Source organism: Ambystoma mexicanum, chromosome 10 (genome assembly GCF_040938575.1).
Source record: "Ambystoma mexicanum isolate Mex_15411 chromosome 10, UKY_AmexF1_1, whole genome shotgun sequence".
Taxonomy (NCBI): Eukaryota; Metazoa; Chordata; class Amphibia; order Caudata; family Ambystomatidae; genus Ambystoma; species Ambystoma mexicanum.
Window position 1 is genome coordinate 1,565,807,380 of NC_090932.1, and position 24,784 is coordinate 1,565,832,163.

At 45.7% G+C, this 24,784-nt stretch overlaps 1 protein-coding gene across 4 annotated transcripts in view; it reads left to right on the forward strand.

Moving 5' to 3' along the window:
* Positions 1-16,537, forward strand: part of GGT1 (gamma-glutamyltransferase 1) — a 417,662-nt gene extending 401,125 nt beyond the window's left edge. For all 4 annotated transcript variants that reach the window (XM_069619870.1, XM_069619871.1, XM_069619872.1 and 1 more), the window contains one exon: positions 15,660-16,537. In XM_069619870.1, coding sequence (XP_069475971.1) covers positions 15,660-15,806 — 147 coding nt within the window. In that variant the 3' untranslated portion in view covers positions 15,807-16,537. The remainder of the gene's footprint in view (positions 1-15,659) is intronic.
* The last annotated feature ends 8,247 nt before the right edge of the window (positions 16,538-24,784 follow it).

The following is a 24,784-nucleotide window of genomic DNA, read 5'->3' on the forward strand; positions in this document are numbered from 1 at the left end:
ATCCCCTATGCCAAGTATGGCGACTCGGGCTATCCACACTCGGCCATCACCACTAATATTATCATTAAGCATTCTCAATTGCCAACCCCATATCAAAATTTACCAACTCTGGCCCATCTCCTTTCCTGAATTTTTAATAGATTAAAATGTTCTCAAATTCTGAGAGCTCTTGTCTGGACATGTACAATCGAGGTCACCGCCCAGGATTATCCAGTCAGATCCTGTAGTGGTAAACCAGTCAGAGAATTGATTATCACGTTTGCTTAAAAGATTGGGCATCCAATCTTAAGGGTTGCCAATAAATATTGATTATCAACATTTGGTAACTATCCCAGCTCAGACTCCCTGCTCAAATGGCTTCAGAAAGAGTTTGCCATTCCTTCAATGTAAAACATATGTATATTTTTTTTAATTTGTATATGGTTTAAACAAAAACCTTTACAAACATCTTGTATCAAAATCACGTTATAAATGACAAAGGTTTCACAATATAAACAACTAGTGTTTGATCATACAGTTATAAAACACTTTTGAAACAATACATATAATAATGCATAAAACAGTCCCTACAACGGGACAACTCACATATTTGAATTGGAAAGGATCTTGCTGCTTGGCCCGTGAAAACTCACTAATTCACAACTCAAGCAGTGCATGGTCCTAAAATTGAGATCAACTATTTTGTGCAAGATCGCTGTGTAAAACATGCAGTAAACAATCCAACATAGACCTGGATATGCAGTGAGTCGTACATTATTCAAGGATTTTAAGCTAATTTAACAAGTCCATTGAACTTATTATATCTTAATATTCAGAAGACAACAGATAGACTGCGTTGATAGAATTAGTAAAAATGTTCAAGTTGGTCCTATACGATTAGAGAGGCCTTTGTTCAAATCCCTAGACACGTGCTAGGTGAGATAATTACTCAATAATCATGGTCAGGAGGCGAGCGAGTGCTAGAACTAGTGAGATGTTTTTGCCCCACATACATCAAGTCCATAGAAAATCCATCGAAAACCTAGTTTCACCAACAATACATTTGTCAAGTATCGCCATGGATCCATTTCAAAATGCGAACAAAACGTAACCAAATGTTTTAGTGTTTCACGCTCATTATCGCATAAGCAAAAACGACACATGCCCATGTTCGTATTGCGGTTTTTGTGCTGCCAAGGATGAGTTTGCTCATTGGTAGTAATTTGGTTAAGTTTAGGTCTGGTAAATAGTGTTCGAGCTTTCTCACATGGGAAGTTAAGTAGATACAGGGATCGAGGTTTTCTCTTTCTCTCAAATAGGGCACATTCCTTGTAGAAGCTATAACCATTGTTGGTTTCAATCGTATTGGCCAAGTCATATTCATAGTGTTTTTTCTTCACATAAGGGAGACATGCACATAGCTTTTGCGAGTTTACATTGATTCTTATTAATACGTTTCTTCATTTTCGTATCAAACCATGCAATAGATTTAGGATGTAAGTCGATGAGCATCTGTGACAGATCTTCATACATGCAATTACAGGGGTGGAGTTGAGCATCTTGGAGTAATTGGTCATCAATCTCCAATGGCGTCTAGAAGCTAAAGCACTAAGCCCAAGCTCATTGCACAAGATTGAATTAGGAAGCAAACTCGCTATACCCAATGTACCTTTCCATATCTTACCCTGTAATTTATCCAAGATGTTGTCTAAGTCTAATAGGCACATGTCTAGACCATGAAGTATAACTGCCTCAACCTTGAAGATTTAAAATTCAATAACAGGGAGAACTGAAAATTTGCAATACTTTCTGTATATTATTTTCATCTGTTTTAACAGTGGTATTACTTTGTGATTAACACAGTCTTCCACATGATTAGAGACGCAGTATCACATAAGTTATAGCCTAAGTATCATAGGGTGAGAGCGCGTTCTATTGGTGTGCCTCCAATAGACCATTTGAACTGAGGAATCTTTTTTTCTGTTAGTAAAGATTACAATGCTGGATTTAATGGGATTAGCCATACGATTACATTTTTTTGCATAGATCATAAATAGATTCAGTTTATTTTGTAGACCACGTTGTCCTGTCAAAAGAAATCAAGTCGTCAGCGAAAGCCATCCAATGTAAGTGCAGTTTGCCTAATCTGACTGAAAAAATATTGTCTTGGTTCTATATTTCGTCAAGGTCATACAAGTAAAGATTAAATAAGACTGATGCTAATTTGCATCACATCCATGAAAGTAGGGATGGGATCAGTGAGTGCACCCTCTTGGGTCATGCACACTCTGTAATTGATGTGAGAATGCAACCTGGAAATTATGTGAATTAGATGGGAGGGAATGCCCAATAAAGTCATTTTATTCCACAAGTGATTGCAGATGACACGGTCAAAGGTGGCAGTCATGTCCAAAGAGGCCATTTATTACGGACCACAATCTGAAAATGTAGTAGTTTCTAGAATGTGCGCAAGTATGGCTGCATTGAGGGCAGTGCCCATATGTTTGCTGAATCAGCCTGAAACTGCGAAAGGATATCATGATCTCGGATGTATAATCTGTAAATTAAATAAGTCATTTGCTGGCTGGATACAACTGTTGAACCATCTGGTTTTTCTTAGTGTTATCCTGCTTAAAGAATATATGATCTTGTAATTTTCCTTTTTTTTGTGCTAAGAGACCAGGAAGCCGAGACCAATCTTGATGTTTTTCTTCTCAAACACACCTGTGCTCTTTGGCGACCCACTGGTGCATGGGTCCGTGAAAATAGGAGAATGGGGAATTAGGGGGATCATGGTCTAGAGAGAGAAGTATGTGCGAAACCTTTAGTGTTGATGAGTGTAGGCCGAGAACCGGAGTTCTGTGCGCCAGTCTGATTTGATGTGGGTTGTGATGGTGACAACTGGGTGCATATTATATCCAGAGGGAAGAAACCATGTTTTGTTGGCTGCCAGTTCTGGGCCTTTGGGAAATCCACCAGCCATGAGGGGCACCAAATATGAAATTCCTCAAGATTCTGCGGGCCCTGCAGTGAACTCTAGGCAGCCCTACAGAGGTTAATGTGTTGGAGGCGGTGCTTTTTGGCATAAAGCTACAGTGAGTGTGGTGGGTCTTTGTATGTAGTAAAACGGTGCTAGTAAATTTAAAAGTGGGACATTGAGTTTGGGGGGCCTCTTGAAGAATGCTCTTATTAGAGTTCTATAAGCTGGGCTAAGGGTGCGCGGATATCTTAAAACATAGTGTATGCTTCTTCAATGAGGAAAAGCTGCCACTCAGACAAGGGTTTGATATCCCTCCTGGTTGACCTGCGCATTCATCCTTATGAAGTCATAAACTGATTATCACAAATGTGGGTAATGATGATCATTTTTAACACCTACTACCAAGTGCTATGAAACTTGAATTTCTGGTATGTGGTGCTATATGAAACGCCACAAATTATTGTTATGCTGGAGTTCTGTTCCAGTCTGCTGGTGAGCTGTATGCAGAGGTCCTGCCATGTTGGTATCCATCAGGGATAAGGTGGTCTTGCTGTTCTGAGTTCCATGTTATGATGATTCTAGGGGTGGTTTTATGTTGATGTTTGGTCGGCTGACCCAAGTGAGTCCACTCTTGAGGATGTTCTTGATTTAAACATTGCAGGCGTATTTGCACATGTCTGTGAGACTGACACAAACGGATTCCTTCTATCTTTCATGATTGTATGGAAGGCGAGTGATACAGTGGCTCTATGGAACCAAATTTGTACAGGCTAGTACATTTTAAGATTCCAAGTGAGTTGTGTGACTGCACTTATTCATTTGTGTGGTCTTGGAATCCTTGTCTGAGGTGGCAAGTCCAAACTGAGGCTGTGATTGGTCCAGCCATTGTTGGATTCTCTCCTAGTTTATCTATTGTGGTCTTGCAAATAGCGATGTTATCCGATCCATGTGTATGAGAAGACCATTGCCATCCTGCATGCCAGAAAAATAAAATGTGCAGTATCCTACCCCCTGTAACATCCTTTTTAGTTTGGGCTATTCGGTGGTTCTGAAAGTGCTACCTTTCAGCTGAAACTATTGTCATTAAAAAAAGAGCTTCAAATATGGGCTTTGAATGAGGGCCTGTAATGCTTTTCCAACTGAAGTGACATTTGAGGAGAGATACATAATTGCTCGACTATTGAATCCTTACCATTCCCTAGCCTTAGAAATGCTAATCCCTATGGCTAATTCCACCTATCCCTGGCCATCTCGGAAATCGTTGAGCTCTGAGCTCTTCCATGGAGGCAGCCATCTTGGATGACTGTCTCTAAGGAAGCTCTCTGGAAATAAGCCAAAACTACTGGTCATCTTCGAATGGGAAAGATGCCATTCCCTAAAATCTCTCCATTGGCTCCCGGTGACCGTAAGGATAAAATTCAAGTCTGTATGCACCATCCACAAGGCTGCCGGAGCTTGGGACCTGTCTACATCCATCTTTCTCTCCTTAAATACCTCCATGTCAGAGTCCTTTGGTACTCTGGCTCCAACTCTCTGCAGGTCAAACATTTCTCCACGCAGAGAGTTGGAGGTAGATCCCTCTCCTTGGCTGGCTCTTCACTCTGGAACGGCGTACCTACTCCCCTGAGACTTGAGTCGGATCTTCTTAAGTTCCAGAAACCTCTCAAGACTTTCCTTTTCTCCTCTTGCTTCCCTTTCCACCTCACGTGCTAAACGTTCCCTCTGCCCCTGGGTCTGGGGCCTGGTCCCTTCAGAGTCATACAGGGGCCAGACAGACCACCCACTACCAGTCCCCACAGGATCCCATTCCAGCACTTGCCCTCTTGCTCCCTTCCCCGGACTAGCCATAACCTGGTCCACCCTCTGCCCACCACACTTACCCTCCCTTCCCCTGTCTCTTGCCGTCTTGGCCCCCCCAGCTCTTGCCCACCCCCCTCTCTTTGGGCACTGATCACCTTGTCTTGTACTTGCACGGTAGGATTGTCACAATGCCAATACAACTGTTTTTTGTTGTTTTCCTATGTCATTTCCCCCCAGCATGTCTTGTGGCACATGGAAACACATGTGCATAGGCGCAATACAAATGTGTAGTAAATAAAATAAATAAAAATAAATGCATCGTCCAAATATAATCTTTTTTAAAATAGGTAAAGTTATTTGCATTTTGGACCTTGTTTTTTAAATGTATTTTATGCAACCATTTCTGATTGGGTATATTTTGAGGAGCATCTGCCGCGCTAAGAAAACTCTTGTTTGCTCCCAGTGGAGCTAAATGCAGTTCCTAAATTAAGCATTTGGCAAAACTGAAATGTTAGCATAGAAAGGTGGTAATGGGGGCGGGTTTGTATGGCATGTGTGATTGATTGGTACCATGCCCACTGCACAGTGATGTAATGGCTGGCACAACAGAACATCTTTGCACATTTAATCTGTAAAATGTATGTTGTTTTGGAAAGCTTGGTCTTGTTAGTTAACTTCTTCATTTCCGAATGACAATATGCCTGTACAAAGTAAAATGCGGTAAACTGCAATACAGTTGTAAAAAAAGTAATATCAGTGCATTGATATTGACAAGGTAGCTGAGTGGGTTAGGCGCCTGCTGAATGGTTGACTCAACCTTTCATCCACCTGCTTCTCCCTTCCACTGCGGTCCATAACCTGGGCGTTGTGGGGTTGGATAATGCCGACATCGGTTATTCAGAGTGCTACGCATTTGCAGTTACCTGTGACAGGAAGCACTACATAAAATGTGTTACATATTATTGTATTCTATTGTATTGTATTGTTCTTTATAAAGCGTTTATACACAAAAACGAGTGCTTCAAAGCGCTCCAAGACGTGAGGGGAACATGGGATACAATCATTCATAAGGCCCTGAACATTTCAGAATGATATACAATAATAATAAACATACTAGGCCTGACGGTATTTCTGCTAATTCAAGTGCATTAACAGGTAGTTGGGGCGGGGGGAGCTGGGTGGGTGGGCGTCCGAGGGGAAACATTCATAACAAATGACAATAATGCAAGTGCGAGACCAGCAGTTAGGATAGGAGGGGGTATGAGCTGGTTATTGTCCCTTTATAATGTGCCACTAACGCAAGTGTTTCAGGTGCAAAGGGGTGGGGGGATGCAAGGGGGGGACAAAGGAAAGACAGACAACGAATTTACTGGGTAAGGTGCATTCAGATTGTTTAAGTGCCAGACAGGAAGTGTGAGTGATGGGCGAAGGGAACTGTGCCTGGTCCACGAGGGCCGGTTTAAGTGCAGAGAGTTATCTCTTAGGGAAGTGCGTAGTGCTGCAAGTAGAGCGGTCCACCCAGAGCCAAGTGCAGGCACTGGTGTGGGTGCCTGGGACCTATAAGGTTCTGAGGTGAGCCAGGCAACCAGTCAGCTAGCTGAGCAGAAGGAGGTGGTAGCAGGTAGAGTGCAGAGATTAGCAGGGGAGAAGTAGAGTGAAGGCAGAAGAGAAGAGCAAGGTCTTGAGAAGTTTCCAGAATTTAAGGAGATCGGGCTTGAGACAGAGAGAGGCAGGGAGACTGTTTCAGAGGGTGGCCCTGCAGAGGATAAGGATCTACCCCCAAGTCTCTGTTTGGAAGAACGGCTCACTCTCAGAGAGTTGGAGGAGAATGAGTGGTGTGCTCTAGAGGGCGTGTATTTAGGAAGAGTGGGTTTTAAGTAGTGCAAGCCCCGGCCCCAGAAAGTCTTTTGGACTATGCAGAGGGTCTTGTGCTTGATCCTTGCAGCCATGGGGAGCCAGTGAAGGGGTTTCAGTGCTGGAGAGATACAGTCCCTAGGCTTGAGGCCAAGGATAAGTCTTGCGCTTCTGTTCTGGGTGAGTTGTAAAGGTCTGATTGTAGAAGTAGGGAGATTAAGAAAGAGACTGTTACAGTAGTGAAGTCTAGAGCGAACCAAAGCTCTGGAGACAATGAGTCTCTGTGGGAAAGTGAGAAAAGGTAGGATACCTCGGAGGAGGTCCAGTTGGTAGTGAGAATTTTTTGGATATATCTGAGATGTGTGAGAAGGACAGAGTGGAATCGAAGATGACCCACAGGTTTTTGCCTCAGTGGAGGGTGAGGGTGCAGGGCCAAGGGAGGCTGGGCAGAGTGAAAGTGGGAAAATGGGAGCAGGGATCCCAATGAAAACAATCTTTGTCATACTGGTATTAAGGCAGAGGTTGTTAGCTGCACACGATGACTGAATTCCGGACAGACAGTCATGAATGAGTGAGGAAGAAGAAGCTGAGGGTAGCTTGAAGGAGAGATGAGTGTCATCCGCATAACATTGAAAGTTGGAAGTGAAATAAGAGATTAAGTGGGCCAGACAGCCATGTAGATATTACCAGGGGGATGGGTTTGATCCCTGAGGGACCCCGCAAGTAGAGCGAGATAGCAGGGAGAAAGGGCCCTAGTTCCACGTGGGATAGACGGTCAGAGAGAAAGGAGGCAAGCCACGCCAGGGCCTGATCAGTGATGCCCAAGATATTGCAGAGACAATTTATCAGGTTGGTATGGTTCACCATGTCGAATGCAGTGGAGAGGTCAAGGAGAATGAGGACAGTAGGAGAGTTAGAATCAAGATTTGAGAGCAGGACTTCACAGGTATTCAAGAGAGCAGTTTCCGTGCCTCTGGATGCTCTGAAGCCAGACTGATGATCGTGGAGACAACCAACAGATTCAGTGTGGGGAGTAAGCTGAGAGATGGCCAACTTCTCCAGTATTTGAAATAGAACGATAGTATGCCGGCATGGAAGGGTCCCCAGAAGGTTTTCTGAGTAGTGGGCATACCAGAGTGTGTTTGAGAGAGGAGGGGAGAACTCCAGAGGCAAAATAGAGGTTGCAGAGGTCCGCCAAGGCTGGAGCTAGAGTGTCAATGTTGTTCTTGATAGTTTTGGAGGGGCATGAATCCACCTGATTGGAAGAGGCTTTCATAGACCGGACTAGCCTAGTGAACTCCTCAGGTGTGACGGGGGGGGGAACGGGAAAAGGGAGAGGGGGGCAGAGTGTGAGAGGCCGAAGAGGGCTCGGAGGATGTTGGTGCAAGTGTGAGTGAAGGAGTGAGGTAGGAAAGGATGTCCAAGGTTTTGTTCGTGAAATGTGCTGCCAATGACAAGCAAAGGATTACAAAATAGGGGATTACCCCGAAATGTGGTACAGCTATTGTGGGGTCTAAAATATATAAACAAGGAATACAAAAGCTGTAAAGCAATAAGTTAACGGGCTAAAGTCCTACGTTAGTGATCATGGTATCAAATATATCCAGTAATTCTTCCTTAAAACAAAGAAAGATAATCTTGAGGAATAAGAAAGCTAATTTTATGAATAATTCCAATGGTTTATTTGTGAAGAAAAGAAAATCACAATTTTTCAGATAAACCTAGTAATAGACTACAATTGTGGTAAAAGCAAAAAAGTGCATATAAGGTTAGGAGCACAAAAAAACGTTTTAACAATTAGGTGAACCACAAACAGAGTTTTGTATACATATAAGCAATAGTATAAATTAACAAGTTGGTCAAAATTGAACAAAAAATGAAACTCCAGTCAAATGAAAAATAAATAAATACAATTGTGCAGAAGTGTAGATTCACTTAACAGGTCTGCCAAATAAATGAATACAATTGTGCAAAAGTGTAGATTCACTTCACAGGTCTGCCTACGTAACCTTGTCACATTTATTCATGTCAAAAAAGATCAGTCTCAAAATGATGTTGCTTCAACAGGGAGAGACCTAGTACGTTTCAGAGGGCCACCTGTACGGCCGTTGATCTCTAAAGAACCACCTTCCTCTGGGCAAAGTAAGAAATAATAGTCCCTGCAGGGAAGCAGACAAATGACAAGCAAAGGGCCTGGGTGGGAGCAGTGGAAGATGAGGCAGTAGAAGGGTTGGCCAATTCCTTGCAGATTTTGAAATGTTTGGCCGTGTTGTTAGATGTCGCAGAGATGCGGGCTTGAATATGGACTCTTTTCTTGGAGCGAATGCAAAGTCTTTATTGCCTTTGGAGAAGGCGACAGGCCAGTTTGTCAGAGGGTGCACCTGAGGTCCCCCCATTTCCATTCTGCTGTTCTACACTTGCGTTTGAGGGCAGCCACTGTTTGGGAGGTTTCATGCGCACCCTCATGTCAGGGGCAAGGATGTCAAGAGTGTTTGAAATGTAGAGATGAAAGTTAGAGAGGGCCATGTTAGGGTGGGAGTCAGGCACAAGAGTAGGGGGCAGAGAGAGTAGGAGGATGCAAAGGTAGCCACTGTCACTATTTTCATGGGACAGGTGTCCTTGAAGACGGCAGGCAATGTGGGGAGTGCCATTGCTAGAGGAGACAAGAGCGTAAGGCGGGAAGAGAGAAGCGAGTGATCAGTCCAGGAGAGTGCTGTAGTACGAGGGGTAGAGAGAGGGATGTCAGTGGAGATGAGAGCATCCAGGGTGTGGCCTGCAGTTTGAGTCAGGCCAGAGGGTAGAATGGATAGAGAGAGGGAATCGCAGAGTTTGTGGAAAGGTCCTCAATAGTCCGGGGTGTCAAAATGGATGTTTAGATCCCCTAGCGGAAGGAGTTGAGGAGGTGGAGAGGAGAGAAGCGACCAGGTCAGCCCATTCAGAGAGGAAAAGGGTGAACTGGCCTGGAGGCCTATAGAAGGTGGTCAAAGTAAGAGAGGAGACTGGAGAGAGGGCGAGCCTGCAGCCCAGGCATTCAAAGGAGGAGTAGGCCTGAGTGGGAATGATGGGGCTAGGGATCCAATCTGGATAGATCAGGGCTACCCTCCCACCCCCTGGTCTTTTAGTCTGGACTCAGGGAGGATCTTGTAGCTTTCAGGGAGAAGTGTATCAAAACTCACGACAGAGCTGTCTTTAAACCATGTCTCAGTGAGGGTAAGAACATCAAGGTCCAAGAGTTCAAGGAGGTGGCAGATGTCGGAGGAGTGTTTGACAGCAGAGCGAGAGTTAAGAGTGGCAATGTGGAGCAGATTGCCCTTTTTGAGAGACTTACAGATGGGTTACATGGGACAGCAGTCCCCCAGTAAGCAGCAGGAGTGGAAATAGGAGAGAGTTGTAAGCCAGGAAGAGGTAGCACAACTGGAGACAAGGATGGTACTAGGGTGGTAGCGCATGTGGAGGTGAGAGCAGAAGGAGGCAAGGGAGGCCTTGCAGAGGAGGGTGAAAAATTGATAAGGTGCGGTAGTAGTTCATCAAAAAGGAGTATGTTGGGTTGAGGACCCTCTACCAGGACAGTATTATTTAGATAGACATTAATGATGACCCTGGAGGAGGAGAAGATAAGAAGGACCTCCCAACGGGTGCCACCATTGATGTGTGAGGAGGAGTAGGGAGAGAGCAGAGCGATCATATGAAGGGTCTATAGGCCGGGTGAAGGGACGATAAAGATGTCAGCAAGAGTTACTCTGGCGGAAGCACTGACATAGGTGTCAGCAATAGATAGGCCTGGGTTGGAGGCCAGGTTGACCTTTTGATTTTTTTTCCTGCCATATTTAGTGAGAGGTGAAGGATAGGTGATGGTAAATAACCTATCATATCATATCATATGAAGAAGCAGTTGAAGAAGATAGGAGAGATAGAAAGTGCCATAGGGGACACAAGGGGGTGCACTGGGCCAGCAGAAACCAGGCAAAGGTGGCAGGAATGGAGCAGGCATACGTGAACACAAGGGATGGGAAGAGGACAATATGAGAAGCAGAGGGGGGGATGACAGACTAGAACAGAGGGTAGGTGAGTACCAGGCCACGTATAAGTGTGCACACAGCGGGATGCAGGTGTTATGGTGTTAAGTCTCCAGACTTGCTCACTTTCGGCGGACACGTGATCATTTTGAAGAAAGCACCCGCCATATATAAAAAGAGTGTCATATCAGGATGCAGGACAATGACGTGCATTTGCTGGGGACGAGTCAATAACAGGAGTGCTCTCTGCAGGAATTGTTTTTGAATGAATTATGCGTCGAGGATGCTGAGCAATTAGCTGGACAGGGAATAGACACCTCGAACACGTGACTATGGTCTGCAGCACGGCCGTGCCCTTGCCGCCCTGCCTCCCTTCCATAGTCTGTTGCCTCCTCTCTCTGCTTTGACCGATAGTTACCTGTAGTGGACGAGAACATAAAGGATGACGACATGTCCTGAGCATGCGCAGTCCTCGCAGCCGCATCTTCCGGTGTGAGAACACAGTAGCTCTGCTGAGGGACAACAGTGCACAGGTCAAGCCCTGGTGCCTTGTTATGGAATTTGGTCTGTGTTTTGAAGGGAAAGCCACTCTGTTGATGAGAGAAACAGGTGCTTTCTGAACAGCTAGGGACGTGGACCCGAATAGCATGCCATTTCCAGCCGTATGTTGGTTTTCGTGCATGGCGTTTTATAGAAAGTGAGATGTATGTAGGCTGATTGGCTTATTGGTGAAGGACCCGCTTTGCTGAATGTTTGGGGGGGGGGGCACTTACTGACTTTACCTAAAGTGGACTTTCCCGAGTCATATGCCGTTTTCCTGGCGTGCCTTCTGGCTCTTGCCTGGCTTTTGAATAATTTCAATGGGCGAAAGAGATCCAGATAAAAGAACGTCTCTCCGGGACCGAGCGCGCTTCCAGTCACCGGGAAACCGCACATGTCAACGCTGCTTCATGTGCGCACAAATGGGTGCTTTATCATATTCTCTTTTTCTAGAGCCAGTTTTACTTGGAAATCGGTGACACATTGGTGTACCAGGGAATGGGGGAGGGGTCGGACGATCATCACACGCAACTACCTCCCACCAGGAAACATGTTTGGTGTGACGAATCAGCTTCCGGGGCGCCAGTGGTCCAAGGATGAATATCGGTTTCTAAAACATCAATCAGCCCCACACCTCTAGTACACCAGAAGGGATCCGAACAGATTGGAATACAAGTGAATTATAAGACCCCCTTGTCCAATTTTTGGGAACGTGGACAGAATGGCTGTCTTATCTCTGCAAGGTCGTGGATCGTTGGTTAGTTGCAACACAGCGAAAATACAATTATTCCCCAATCATAAAAGGGACTGTCCAGTCAAGGTTGTATAAACATATCTACTTTATTATTATTACAACAGACAGTTCTAGCAGTACAATTACAGCCAACACTGTAAAGGAACACAGGGAACAGACAGTTTCACAAAGGAAAGGGATGCACTCTGGATACTGACAGGATGGTGGTTGATAAAGCAATCAGTCTTAATGTTCAAGGTTATTTTGGACCCAGCACCAAAGGGGTAAAGGAACTTAACTGTCTCTAAGGGCCTTCGGAGAAGGACCTGGGGGGGCAGAACCACAATGTACCCTGTTCTGAAGAAGTTCTTGGTGCTCAACAGCATTGAGGCGGTTCCAGTGCACTTCGCAAGCGCATGAGACAGCGTTAGTGGCATGAGACAGCTGCGTGTACCAGCCAGCAGGCAGTATGACGAGCGAGGCTGGGCGGACATCTGCAGGCTGTCTGGTGCGGCGGCTCGGGCCAAGAATCGTCGTCTCTGTGCTGGTTGGTGGATCTGGAATGCTGGTCGAGGAGTCTCGGATGGCTCTGGTGACTGTGGCATGACAACAGTCTGCGGTGCAGCCGGATGCAGTTCCAGGACTCGACTGTCTCGAAATTGTCGTTGAAAAGATAGATGCTGGATGATTCTTGTGTGGCACTCCTCCTAGCTTCTTCGCAGGGCTCGTGTCCTTTCAAGGCGGATGGCCCAAAGCTCAGGAGAGTGTTGGCAGGCAACGGCTTTGTCCTTTGTCCAGAGACTCTCCTGCACTATCCACCTAGGAAGCTTGCTGGCAGGACCTAGCAGGGCACGCTGTCTGCTGGCTGGGTACTGGTTCTGGAGCTGCTGGACGGGTCCTCTGAGTCCGGTAACTCGCTCTGTTCCCTGGGAGATGTTTAGGGGAGGGATCTTGCTTCCCTCGTTGGGCTCCTGGCCTTCCTTCACTGGTGGAGGATGTAAGGTAGACTGTACAAATGAGTCCTTCTTCTAACTCCTTGCGAAGTCTTCAGATCTCTGATCAGTGAAGGGCTCAGCACTCTTTTAAAGCCAAACAGGGCCCAGGGATTGGTGTAGGCCAAGCCTAACTTAAGTGAGCAAATCCTGAGTCTCCACCAACAATCTTCAGTGATGCTTCAGGTCAGAATCAGAGCGCTTGGCAACAGACAGGGGAAGGTTGGGAACATATACTTCTAAGTCACACCCATCTTCCTGTCTGCTGTACATCAAAGTGTTTCCCTCATTAACTGAGCCCTATGAGGTGCTTAGCACAACATGGGCCTCCTTTGAAGTAGGGGGTTGCAGGCAGTCTTTCGTCTCCTACAATTCACACACTTCCCTGCTCTGAAAGCAGTGGTTCCAGCCAGGACATTCACTGCCCTTTCATACCAAGGAGGGGTGTTAGTACTAAGTTGACACATTGCATTACAAAGAGGTGTTGGCGTCTGGTCTCCATTGTCACTTCCTGCACGCAGGCCTTTCCTGAGGCCTGCTTATTAACATTCTTCAGTATTCGCAGCCACCAGCAAAGTTTGACAATGGAGATGCAAATCCATGGGGCCTTGAAATTCTAATCAGGCTGCCCACAGCAAAAGGCTTTTGATGTACCCACGGATGTCAGTTGTCAGCTACACCTGTCATCCGCGGCGCTGGTAAGCTGTGTCCTCCCAGAGTACTTGACAATTTTTTTGCTGTGCAGTGAGCATGGAAAATATGTGCGGGAATTGCCCCACACATTTTTTCGGAGGTTGTTCTCCCATCATTCAATCTTTTAAATAAACAAAAAAAGCCCAGGCGAGCGCCCTCTTTCCGTGCGAATATTTGAATCCCTCACATTCGGTGCAGTAATTTGTACTGTATGGGACACTTGTGACCTGTCTGCAGCATCACAAATAACTAAATACTTGACAAGAAGTGAGAGGGGCTTGCTTGTTCTGTACTCAGCAACACAATAGCACCACCTACCCAGGGATGCTGACAGGATCTGCAGAGCCCTGGTTGGGAAAAAAAATGCTTGGAACCCCCTTATTTGCATATGTACTTTCATCACAAATGGCACAGAACATTGCAGGAGATAATTGCAAATAACATTAAAACAAGTCACCAGGAGTAAGCCAATAGGAAAACTGTGATGTCTGATATATGAATTGCTACTGTTAAAAGTATGTATAAAACTTCATTAATTAAGATCTGACAATATGAGGAATGAGTGCTTTGCATGAGCTAATCATTTGTAAAGATTTCCAGTTTTGGCAGTTAAGGCATAGTGAGATAAAATGATTTGCCCGGGATCACAAACTTTGCTTAATAGGCAACCAGTCTGCAATTCAGACAAACAAAACATCTTCCCAGTAGTATTGGGGATAAATGTTGTTTGCAACAGGACCTTTGGGAATTTTGCTTTGAAAACACCAACTGACTGGAATTCATTCAAAGCACAACGTGACTGTGCTTTTCTAACTCAAGTAAACTGGTGTTTTTGCAACACTTTCACAATTGCTGTTATTTTCATGGTGTATATATTTGGCCATATTCGGCCTCATCACGAGTTGAGCGGAGCGGTAAAAATGCGGTGGTAACGCTATTACCACTGCATTACCACTCCACCCAATCTCGAGTTGGGCAGAAAGTTTTACTTCCAGCTTTTGCTGATGGTAAAAATTGCCACTTTCCGTCGGTTTTCCGTGCTGTTAGTACGGCACAATTTGCAGCGTCATGAATAGCGCCAAGAAATCCCCATTGGATCCAAAGGGCATTTACCACCTTACCACTACTCGTGATGCCGCCGGACCGAGTAGCAGTAACGCTATTTGCATTGGTAGTATCCCGACACAATTACTGCTGGGATACCGCCAACCTCGTGATGAGGCCCATTGTCTAAAGTAGCCATATGCTTTTATTTCAGAAGCTACGGATGGGGATTATATTGTCTTTCAAAAGATATTCAATTCCAAGCAATGCTTTTATTATTTTTTAGATTGGGCTCTTAGCCGACGCAGAAAGTGCTTACCTTTAAGCCAAAACTGTTGTCATTAAAATAAGAGCTTTAAATATGAGCTTTGAATGAGGGTCTCTAACGCTTTTCAATGGAGATGACATTTGAGGAGGGATACACAGTGTATTTGGTGTTGTTTGATTATGGATCCCATGGCCATTCTAAGCCCTTTTGCTATTCCCACCCACTTCTTGTCCCTCCTCGCCCAAAACACCTATGTGGAAACTCTTTGAGCTGACTACACTCAAACCTTACCATCAAACCTTTGCACTCAAGTGCCTTCCAGTGTTTGCTCTAAGCTTTCTGAGGGTTAATTAATTACTGGGAGTTGGAAACCCACTACTGGTGTAATACAAATGTTTTTACATGTCTGCCTTCAGCCACTGGCTTCAGAAGCACTCTGTGTGCCCTTCACTGAAGTCCTGTTAAAAGCAAGCATTGGCAAATCCAACAGTTTTGTCAAAGGCCCAAACTGTTGGCATTGCCAATGCTTGTTTAATTTTTGATATTTCTTTTTGAGAAACAAACTGTACTTTTCAAACCTTTGTCAGAAAGAGTCACACTGCGCTAATTTCTGACCCTCATGTAGTCACTTTATGACATTTCCCAAATGTCTTAATTTCATCACTTTAGTCACCCTTTTTCAGTACATGCACCCATTGCTTGTCTAGAATGAATGCATTGGAGACTTGCAACTCCTTGTAACTCTTTCTCTTAATTGCAGGGTATAGAAGAGCGACTCCTGGCGAGGAAACATGTTGTCCAGTTAACTGAAAGTGCGGGCTCTGTGGTCCAGGCTATCATCCGCACTCAGGGCAAGTGGGCCGCCGCCTCAGACTCCAGGAAAGGGGGCTTCCCGGCCGGCTACTAACCATGAGGAGAAAACACGGAGGACCACATCCGAGGGATTCAGATCCACTTTTATTTTAAATAAAAGATAAGGATCAGATTTGCCCGGGCCATCTCAATGCCAAAGGTTTGGGGTCGCGGAACAGACAGTCCGTCCAGTCTCTACATCCGCCCAACTATGAAATGCTGCTAGTTTTCATACACACAGCCTTTGTGCATAGTTTAAATATGGCGTTGTGCATAGATTAAATATGGTGTCGCGCTCTGGAAGTGCGAAGCCGGAAGTCCCAGCTTCTGACGCCCTGGCGAGGGTGCACAGGTTGCCTCGAAAGACAATGTAATTGCCAAGAGATTTTATCCATTGTCAACTTAAGGGCAAAGGGAGCGAGTGTCGCCAGTGCCACACGTTGCCCATCATTTGACCAAGTGTTTTATAGAAAAAGGAGGAGGACAGGTTGGGAGGAAAATTCACCATCTTTCTTCCCTATTGGACCAATCACTGCGTTGCTTGCAGAATGGCTATCGCCCTCATCAATGGAGTACCAAATGTTTGCGGAATTTATGTTTTAAAAATGCTCTCCTGGCGCAATACTGTGCACATCGCAGAATTAAACTGTATATAGTGGAACATGTTTGCAGCACGTATCAAGATCACGTCAGAAACAATTCCTTTTACATACCAATGGACTACACACAGATCCTTGTGGTTTGTGTAGCAAATTTTAATAAAACTGACAAAAAGTTTTTAAAGTGCCCAAAAGCTCTGCTACTCTGTCTGTTTTCAGTGATCAGTGGTTTCTAAATTTGTGGTGTGAACTTGAGAGTTGGAACTGCTCTCTCTGCCCGCAAGCCTGTTATTGCTCCCTCTGGATTCCACGGGGGATATGTGTCAAATAACCTTACGAAAACCATATTTAACATGTATTGACACCCAGGAGCTGCAGCTCCACCAATCAGGTGGCAGTAATTGCCACTCCAACCACCTGAATGGCTCGATGTACATCTCATTTGTTTATCTACTACCTGTCCTTGGTCTGCAGCAGTTCTCTTGACGGAACTCTCACAGAAGCTGCTACACCAGCAGCTGCAATAGAAATGGAAAGGGGCCACCTTGTGTCCTATTTCTGTTTCCAGTGGCAGCCATGTTTTTCCTTTCTTTCTTTTTTTTTTGTTCAAAAAGTTTTATTGTATTTTCAACAGAGATAAGAGTAGACATTATATATCTAATGCCAAGTCCCTCGCAGAGGTAGACAATATGTCAAAGTTACATGACAAAGTAAGAAATTGTATAACACATAAGTAAAGGAACAGGATGCAGGTACACAAGTGGGAGTCACAATATACTAAGAAAATGCATAGAATGTTAGAAAAAAGAACACATTAACGATAATCAGTTGAACAGAGACAGCTCTAGTACATAGTGTCGGTAAGGTCAATCGGAATACAATATTTAATACAGTTAAGTGTGGTGTTTATTACAAAAACATTCAAGATACTGTTTATATGTGCAGATGCTCTCCAATGCGTACCAAGAAAGGAAGGTAGAATGAAAACTCTGATTGTAATGTTACTACTAAAAAAAGGCTTGGAGAAAGCGACAGCTGAGAAGAAAGAAAGGAAGAAAGAAGGGGGTGGAAAGGAAGGGAGGAAAAGGGAACCCATCCTATAATAAGGTTCAGCTACTGACGCTAGAAGGTTCTTCTGAGATGGTAAAGGTGTGTGTTAAATTGATTGGGTTGCAGCTTCTGTCTGTCAAGTTCCAACTCTCCACAGCTCAAACTATCCTTTTACACCTCATTTATAGACCTCCAGGCCTCATCTCCTCATTTGAGGAAGAAATATCCGACCTCCTCACCAACAACACCAAAACAGGATCACAAATCCTCCTACTTGGGGACTTAAACCTTGGCCTCAGCAATCCCAATGACGCTAATGCGCTCTCCCTGGAAAATACTATCTCCCAACTAGGGTTCAAGCACAGCGTCACAGCCCTGACACACAACAAAGGCAGAACCTTGGATTGGATCCCGGACCAAAACTGCACCACTTCCATCCTTAAAAATGAACCTATTGCCTGGTCGGACCACCATGTCGTCTCATTCTCCATCCAAGGGAAGGTGCAGCCGAATACCATACTGACCACCCTCCCGCAAACCCTCTCTAGGAATAACCGTAACATCACACTGCATAGCCTTCGCCCCCTTAATCCACAATATCCTTACACCCACAAACTACACCAATTTAGATGTGGATCAACTTGCTGACCTCAAACAAAACCCTTGAATCAGCAATTGATATAATCGCTCCCATCAAACTTACCAAAGCCAAACCGGCAGCCCACCTGAACAAATGGTTCACTCCTGAGCTTAAAATCCTTCTAAACGCCAAACAGGCAGCAGAATCCACCTGGAGAAAAAGGCCGAACTTAGCCAACAAAGCACTATTCACAGTAGCGGCCACCACTTACAAAACAGCCATCCTTATTGCCAAAACAGAGATCTATGACAAAAGAATTGACAATGTCAAATCAAGAACAAAAGAGCTCTTCATTATCCTTAGGGAGCTTGAGTCTCTCTCCACACCTACAGAAACCTGTGTGAAAGATGCAGATTGGTTTGAAAGAATCCAAAAAGCGTTGGCGAACAAAATTGTCACGCTAGAATCTAAAATAGAACAAAAGACCAGTCTAGCCAAAAATAGCAAACTCTCCACCACTATTCACTCCTAAAACTCCTACCTGCCCTCCCTTTTCTTTCACCCCTGTCTCAATGAAAGAAGTTGAAAGCATCATTAAAGGCCTAAAATCTTCCAGATGCCAAGGGGATTCCTGCCCTGCCTCCATCATTCTGGAAGGGTCCGCCTTCAAAACGAGCTTGGTCCCTAGTGGCCTCAAGGAGGCCTGGGTCATGCCCCTCCTAAAAAAAATAACAAACCCCGACCGCAACAACCCGACGAATTGTAGGCCAATCACCACTGTCCCCTACATCCTAAAGATCTTAGACTGAGTGGCCTACCTGTGACTCCAGAAGGATCTGGAAGAGAATAACCTCTTGGGCCTCAGATAATCTGGCTTCAGGCCTAGGCACAGAACAGAGATAGCCCTTCTGAACTTAAACATCCAGATGGATGAGGCGAAGGACAAGGGCAACCTAGCCATCCTCTTGCTGCTAGACCTCTCGGCAGCCTTCGACCTCGTTGACCACCAGATCCTCACAGAACATTTGGTGGTGTCAGCTGCATTCTCCAGTCAGGCGACCGCCTGGGTCCAAACCTTCCTCGCCAACCGAACCACCCGGGTCTTCTCACCGGGGGCTTCTGCCCACCCCATCCCTATCCTTTGTGGCGTCCCCCAAGGTTCGTGTGTCTCGCCAAACTTATACAATATCTTCACAAAGCTATTGTTCGACCGCCTAGATAAACTGGGTGTAACATACGCAAATTATGCTGACGAGACCCAGGTTCTCCTTACCCTTTCAGGGTGCTATGAAGAGGACGCCACACGGATTAACAACCTATACCTGGAGCACGGCTTATGTCTTAACGATGAGAAAACTGAGCTTCTTCTTGTCGGCTCCCAACAACGGCTAAACAAACAGGGTCCCCGTTACGCTTCTATCAACACAGTGGCCAAAGAAATCAAAACTCTAGGGGTTTACCTGGATTCCACACTCTCGCTCAAGAAACAGGTAAACGCCACAGCATCCTCCACAGCCTACATGAACAAGCTCATCAATGCCTGTAAGGAATTTCTCTCACCGTCTAGCTGCATTACCCTAGCCAGAGCACTAGTGCTCTCAAAATACAAGTATTGCAATACTCTCTTCCATGGTACTTCAGAACGCAACTTGAACAAATTGCAGGTGCTACAGAATAATGCCCTCAGAGCGGCTTTGAGTATTCCGCGGCACTCTCACATTACCAGTTTTAGACAAGATGCCCACTGCTCCCAGTACGAGACAGAATCACCCTTAGATCACTCGTCATCGTCCACAAATGCCTCTCTAACGATGCTCCCAAGTACCTGGCAGGTAAATTTAGCAAACACACTTCATCGAGGCCCACCATAACGGTGTATTCTCATTGTCTATCCATTCACAAATTCACCCTAAAAAAGCATGCGGTTCCAGCTTCCCGTTCCTAGCTGCCAACAATGGAACGCTATACCTGTGAATCTCAGAGCAGAACCCTCCTTTTGGACCTTTAGAGCCAAAACTAAGTCCTGGCTCACCAACAAGAACTCGTGCAGAGCCTGACTCATTAATCTTTTTTCACCACTGTATTCTCCTATGTCTGCCTTCTGACCACCATATAATCCGGTCACTTGCACTAATTGTTATTATCATGTATGTCTTTAACTTGTTGTAACCTGCTCTAAGTGTCTGGCGCCAAGTTAACTCAGGGTTCGGCGGGCGGTACAAATAAAGAAACTTAACTAAACTAATGCATTAGACCGTTTGAGAGTAGCTCAGAGATCCATGTGGCTGATGGGCCAGGGGTTGCAGCATGGGGGTGGGGAGTAGGGAGCCCATCCAGGATTAGTCACGAGATATCCCAAGCTCTAGAAAATATTGTGCTAGATGGAACTGTCAGAAGGTCTCTGGCTAGAACTTTCACTAGTTTATAATTTCAGAGGTTTTCAGACTTCTAGGAACTTGCTATTAAATGTGGAGTTAGGGAGGGACTTGTATACGAAATTCTCCAGAGGATTCCAGACTTCTGAGAACTCCAGTGTTTCAGTGGCATCTACACATAGAGCTTTTTCCAACCTATGAGACAGCATGTAGAATTCCATCAAGCTTGACGAGTTGGCGGGTCTTTGTCCTTCCATGTTGCGGTGATACATTGAAGGGCTGCTACTAGAAGGGTATCTAGTAGAGAGATTTGTTTAGCATTTAAGATTCTTTCTTTACTGTGGGTAGCTATAGAATTGACGCACAGGTCTTTCAGTGAATGGTTAGAGCCAATTTGAAGAATATCTAAAATATGTTCCGTTATCGCCCCAAAATACAGATAATTGAGGATATGAGAAAAGCATATGCTCCATTGTGGCCAATAGTTGTTTATCTTTGCATCTCCAGCAATCTGGATTATCACACATTTTGGCCTTGTGTAATTTTTCTGGAGTCCACAGCGCCCTGTGGATAACAAAGAAAAGGGTTTGTGTTTTTCTAGCTGATCTGGAAGCTTTCGCTATCCTCATGTATATTTGTTGCCAATTCAATGTCCAGTGCTTCTTCCTATTTCCTAGTCGTTTCAATGTTGACAATTTTATGGTTATTCGAGAAGGATTCGTTTTTGAAAAACACTGTCCTTGTTAAGTGTGCTGGACAATGCTATGTTACCTGTATGGCGAAGGTGTACAGACTGAGGGCCTCATCACGAGTTACGCGGTATCCCGACTGGGATACCACCAAACTGTATTTGTGTTACCGCCCACCCATCCGGCAGTATTACCGCTGGATGACTGGTTGGGTGGTAAATGTTATTCCCCATTCCCCATTGGGTCCATTGGACCCAATGGGGAATTTTCAGCGCAATTAGTGCTGGCGGTATTACCATGTGGTAATTGCACCGAAACCCAGCATTTTTCTGGTGCTTTTACCCCCAGATATTAGCGGGGGTAAACACACCATACTCATTGGGTGCACCCTAAAAGCGGCGGTAACCCCGTTACCACTGCATTTAAGGGCTACCGCCCAACTCGTGATGAGGCCCTGAGTATTTCTTTTATATTTTGAGATTATTTTACAAAGTCTCATGTTGTTCCTAAATTCCAGACGGAGGGAGCCCATATTTGTCTTGGAGTTCTGCAAAACTGACAGGCGAGTCATAATCCCATACTTGGTGAAAAGAAACGATTTTTCTGTCCATCCAACAGCCCCAGTGTAAGGTTTGTTTATTAACTGTTAGTTAATCATTGTTCCAGAGTGACACCATTTTGGAGTCTACATGTGTTATCTCCGATGCTACATTGGACACTCTAAGTATCTATACTGTGGAGGCCAAGCTAGGGATTAAATTGTCCTTTTTTGAGATATTCATTCTGAATCTGCATGTTAATGGGAATGGGTGTGATAAGGCTTCTTCAAATTCTAGCCGTTTGGGGGAATCCCCTCTGTCTTGTGGTGGATGCCACACAATTTGATTTATATGTGTTAGTATGAAAGCGTGATGGTAAGCCAAGAAATTTGGAAATGTGATCCCTCCCCCCTTCTGCTTGATGTTTCTTAATGGACATTTTAGGCAGTTTCACATTCCATAAAAAATTTGAGAGGATAGAATTGACCTCTTCATAGAATATACTACTAAATGGGATTGGAATCATTGTAAGAGGATATAGTAATACTGGTGCGATCATCATTTTAATTGTGTCTAATATCTTCCTCACCAAGAAAGGCACAGGGGCTACGAGGAATCAGTTTTTTTTTTTGTTTTTGCATTTCTAATATGAAGTTCCCTACCTGCTCAGTGACATCAGAGCATGAGCGATGCCCTACCTTCTTAGTGTCCTGAGAGCATGAGCAATGTTCTAATTGTGTCCTACCTACCTGCTCAGTGACTTGAGACCATGTGCGATGCCTTACCTTCTCAATGTCCTGAGAGAAGGAGCAATGCCCTAATGGTGCCCTAGCTGCTCAGTGTCCTGAGAGTATGAGCAATGCCCTTCCTCCACAGTGTCTTGAGAGCATGAGCAATGCTTTAATGGTGTCTTACCTGCTCAGTGACCTGAGAGCATAAGCGATGCCCTACCTTCTCAGTGTCCTGAGAGCATGAGCAATGCTCTACCTTCTCACTGTCCTGAGACCATGAGCAATGCTCTAATGGTGGCCTACCTGCTCAGTGTCCTCAGAGCATGAGCAATTCCCTACCTGCTCAGTGTCTTGAGAGCATGAGCAATGCTCTAATGGTGTCTTACCTGCTCAGTGACCTGATAGCATAAGCGATACCCTACCTTCTCACTGTCCTGAGAGCATGACCAATGCTCTAATGGTGCCCTACCTGCTCAGTGACCTGGGAGCATGAGCAATGCCCTACCTTCTCAGTGTCCCGAGAGCATGAGCAATGCCCTAAGGGTGCCATACCTGCTCAGTGTCCTGAGAGCAGAGCATGAGCAATGCCCTAATGGTATCCGTCCTGCTTGGTGACCTAAGAGCATGAGCAATTTCCTACCTGCTCAGTGGCTTGAGAGCATGAGCAATGCTCTAATGGTGTCCTACCTGCTCAGTGACCTGAGAGCATGAGTGATATCCTACCTTCTCAGTGTCCTGAGAGCATGAGCAATGCCCTAATGGTGTCCTACCTGCTCAGTGACCTGAGAGCATGAGTGATGACCTACCTTCTCAGTGTCCTGAGAGCATGAGCAATGCCCTAATGGTGCCCTACATGCTCAGTGACCTGAGAGCATGAGCGATCATGCACCTACCTTCTCGGTGTCCTGAGAGCATGAGCAATGCCCTAAAGGTGCCCTACCTGCTCAGTGACCTGAGAGCATGAGCAATGCCCTACCTTCTTAGTGTCCTGAGAGCATGAGCAATCCCCTAATGGTGCCCTACATGCTCAGTGACCTGAGAGCATGAGCGATCATGCACCTACCTTCTCGGAGTCCTGAGAGCATGAGCAATGCCCTAAAGGTGCCCTACCTGCTCAGTGACCTGAGAGCATGAGCGATGCCCTACCTTCTTAGTGTCCTGAGAGCATGAGCAATGCCCTAATGGTGCCCTACCTGCTCACTGACCTGAGAGCATGAGTGATCATGCCCCTACATTCTCAATGTCCTGAGAGCATGAGCAATGCCCTAATGGTGCCCTACCTGCTCAGTGACCTGAGAGCATGAGCGATGGCCTACCCGCTCAGTGTCCTGAGAGCATGAGCTATGCCCTAATGGTGCCCTACCTGCTCAGTGACCTGAGAGCATGAGCGATGGCCTACCCACTCAGTGTCCTGAGAGCATGAGGAATACCCTACCTTTTCAGTTTCCTGAGAGCATGAGCAATGCCCTAATGGTGCCCTACCTGCTCAGTGATATGAGAGCATGAGCGATCATTCCCCTACCTTCTCTCTGTCCCGAGAGCATGAGGAATGCCCTAATGATGCCCTACCTGCTCAGTTGCCTGAGAGCATGAGCAATGCCCTAATGGTGCCCTACCTGCTCAGTGATATGAGAGCATGAGCGATGCCCTACCTTCCCAGTGTCCTGAGAGCATGAGCACTGCTCTAATGGTGTCATATATAGCTGCTCAGTGACCTGAGAGCATGAGCAATGCCCTACCTTCTCGGTGTCCTGAGAGCATGAGCAATGCCCTAATGGTGCCCTACCTGCTCAGTGACCTGAGAGCATGAGGGATCATGACCCTACCTTCTCAGTGTCCTGAGAACATGAGCAATGCCCTACGTTCCCACTGTCCTAAGAGCATGAGCAATGCTCTAATTGTGCCCTACCTGCTCAGTGTCCTGAGAGCATCAGCAATGCTCTAACGTTGTCCTACCTGCTCAGTGACATGAGAGCATGAGCGATGCCTTACCGGCTCTGTGTCCTGAGAGCATGAGCGATGCTCTAATGGTGTCCAACCTGCTCAGTGACCTGAGAGCATGAGCGATCATGCCCCTACCTTCTCAGTGTCCTGAGAGCATGAGCAATGCCCTAATGGTGCCCTACCTGCTCAGTGACCTGAGAGCCTGAGCAATGCCCTACCTTCCCACTGTCCTGGGAGCATGAGCAATGCTCTAATGGTGCCCTACCTGCTCAGTGACATGAGAGCATGAGCGATGCCCTACCTTCTCAGTGTCCCGAGAGAATGAGCAATGCCCTAATCGTGCCCTACCTGCTCAGTGACCTGGGAGCATGAACGATGCCCTACCTTCTCAGTGTCCTGAAAGCATGAGCAATGCCCTAATGGTGCCCTACCTGTTCAGTGTCCTGAGAGCAGGGCATGAGCAATGCCCTAATGGCACCCGTCCTGCTTGGTGACCTAAGAGCATGAGCAATTTCCTACCTGCTCA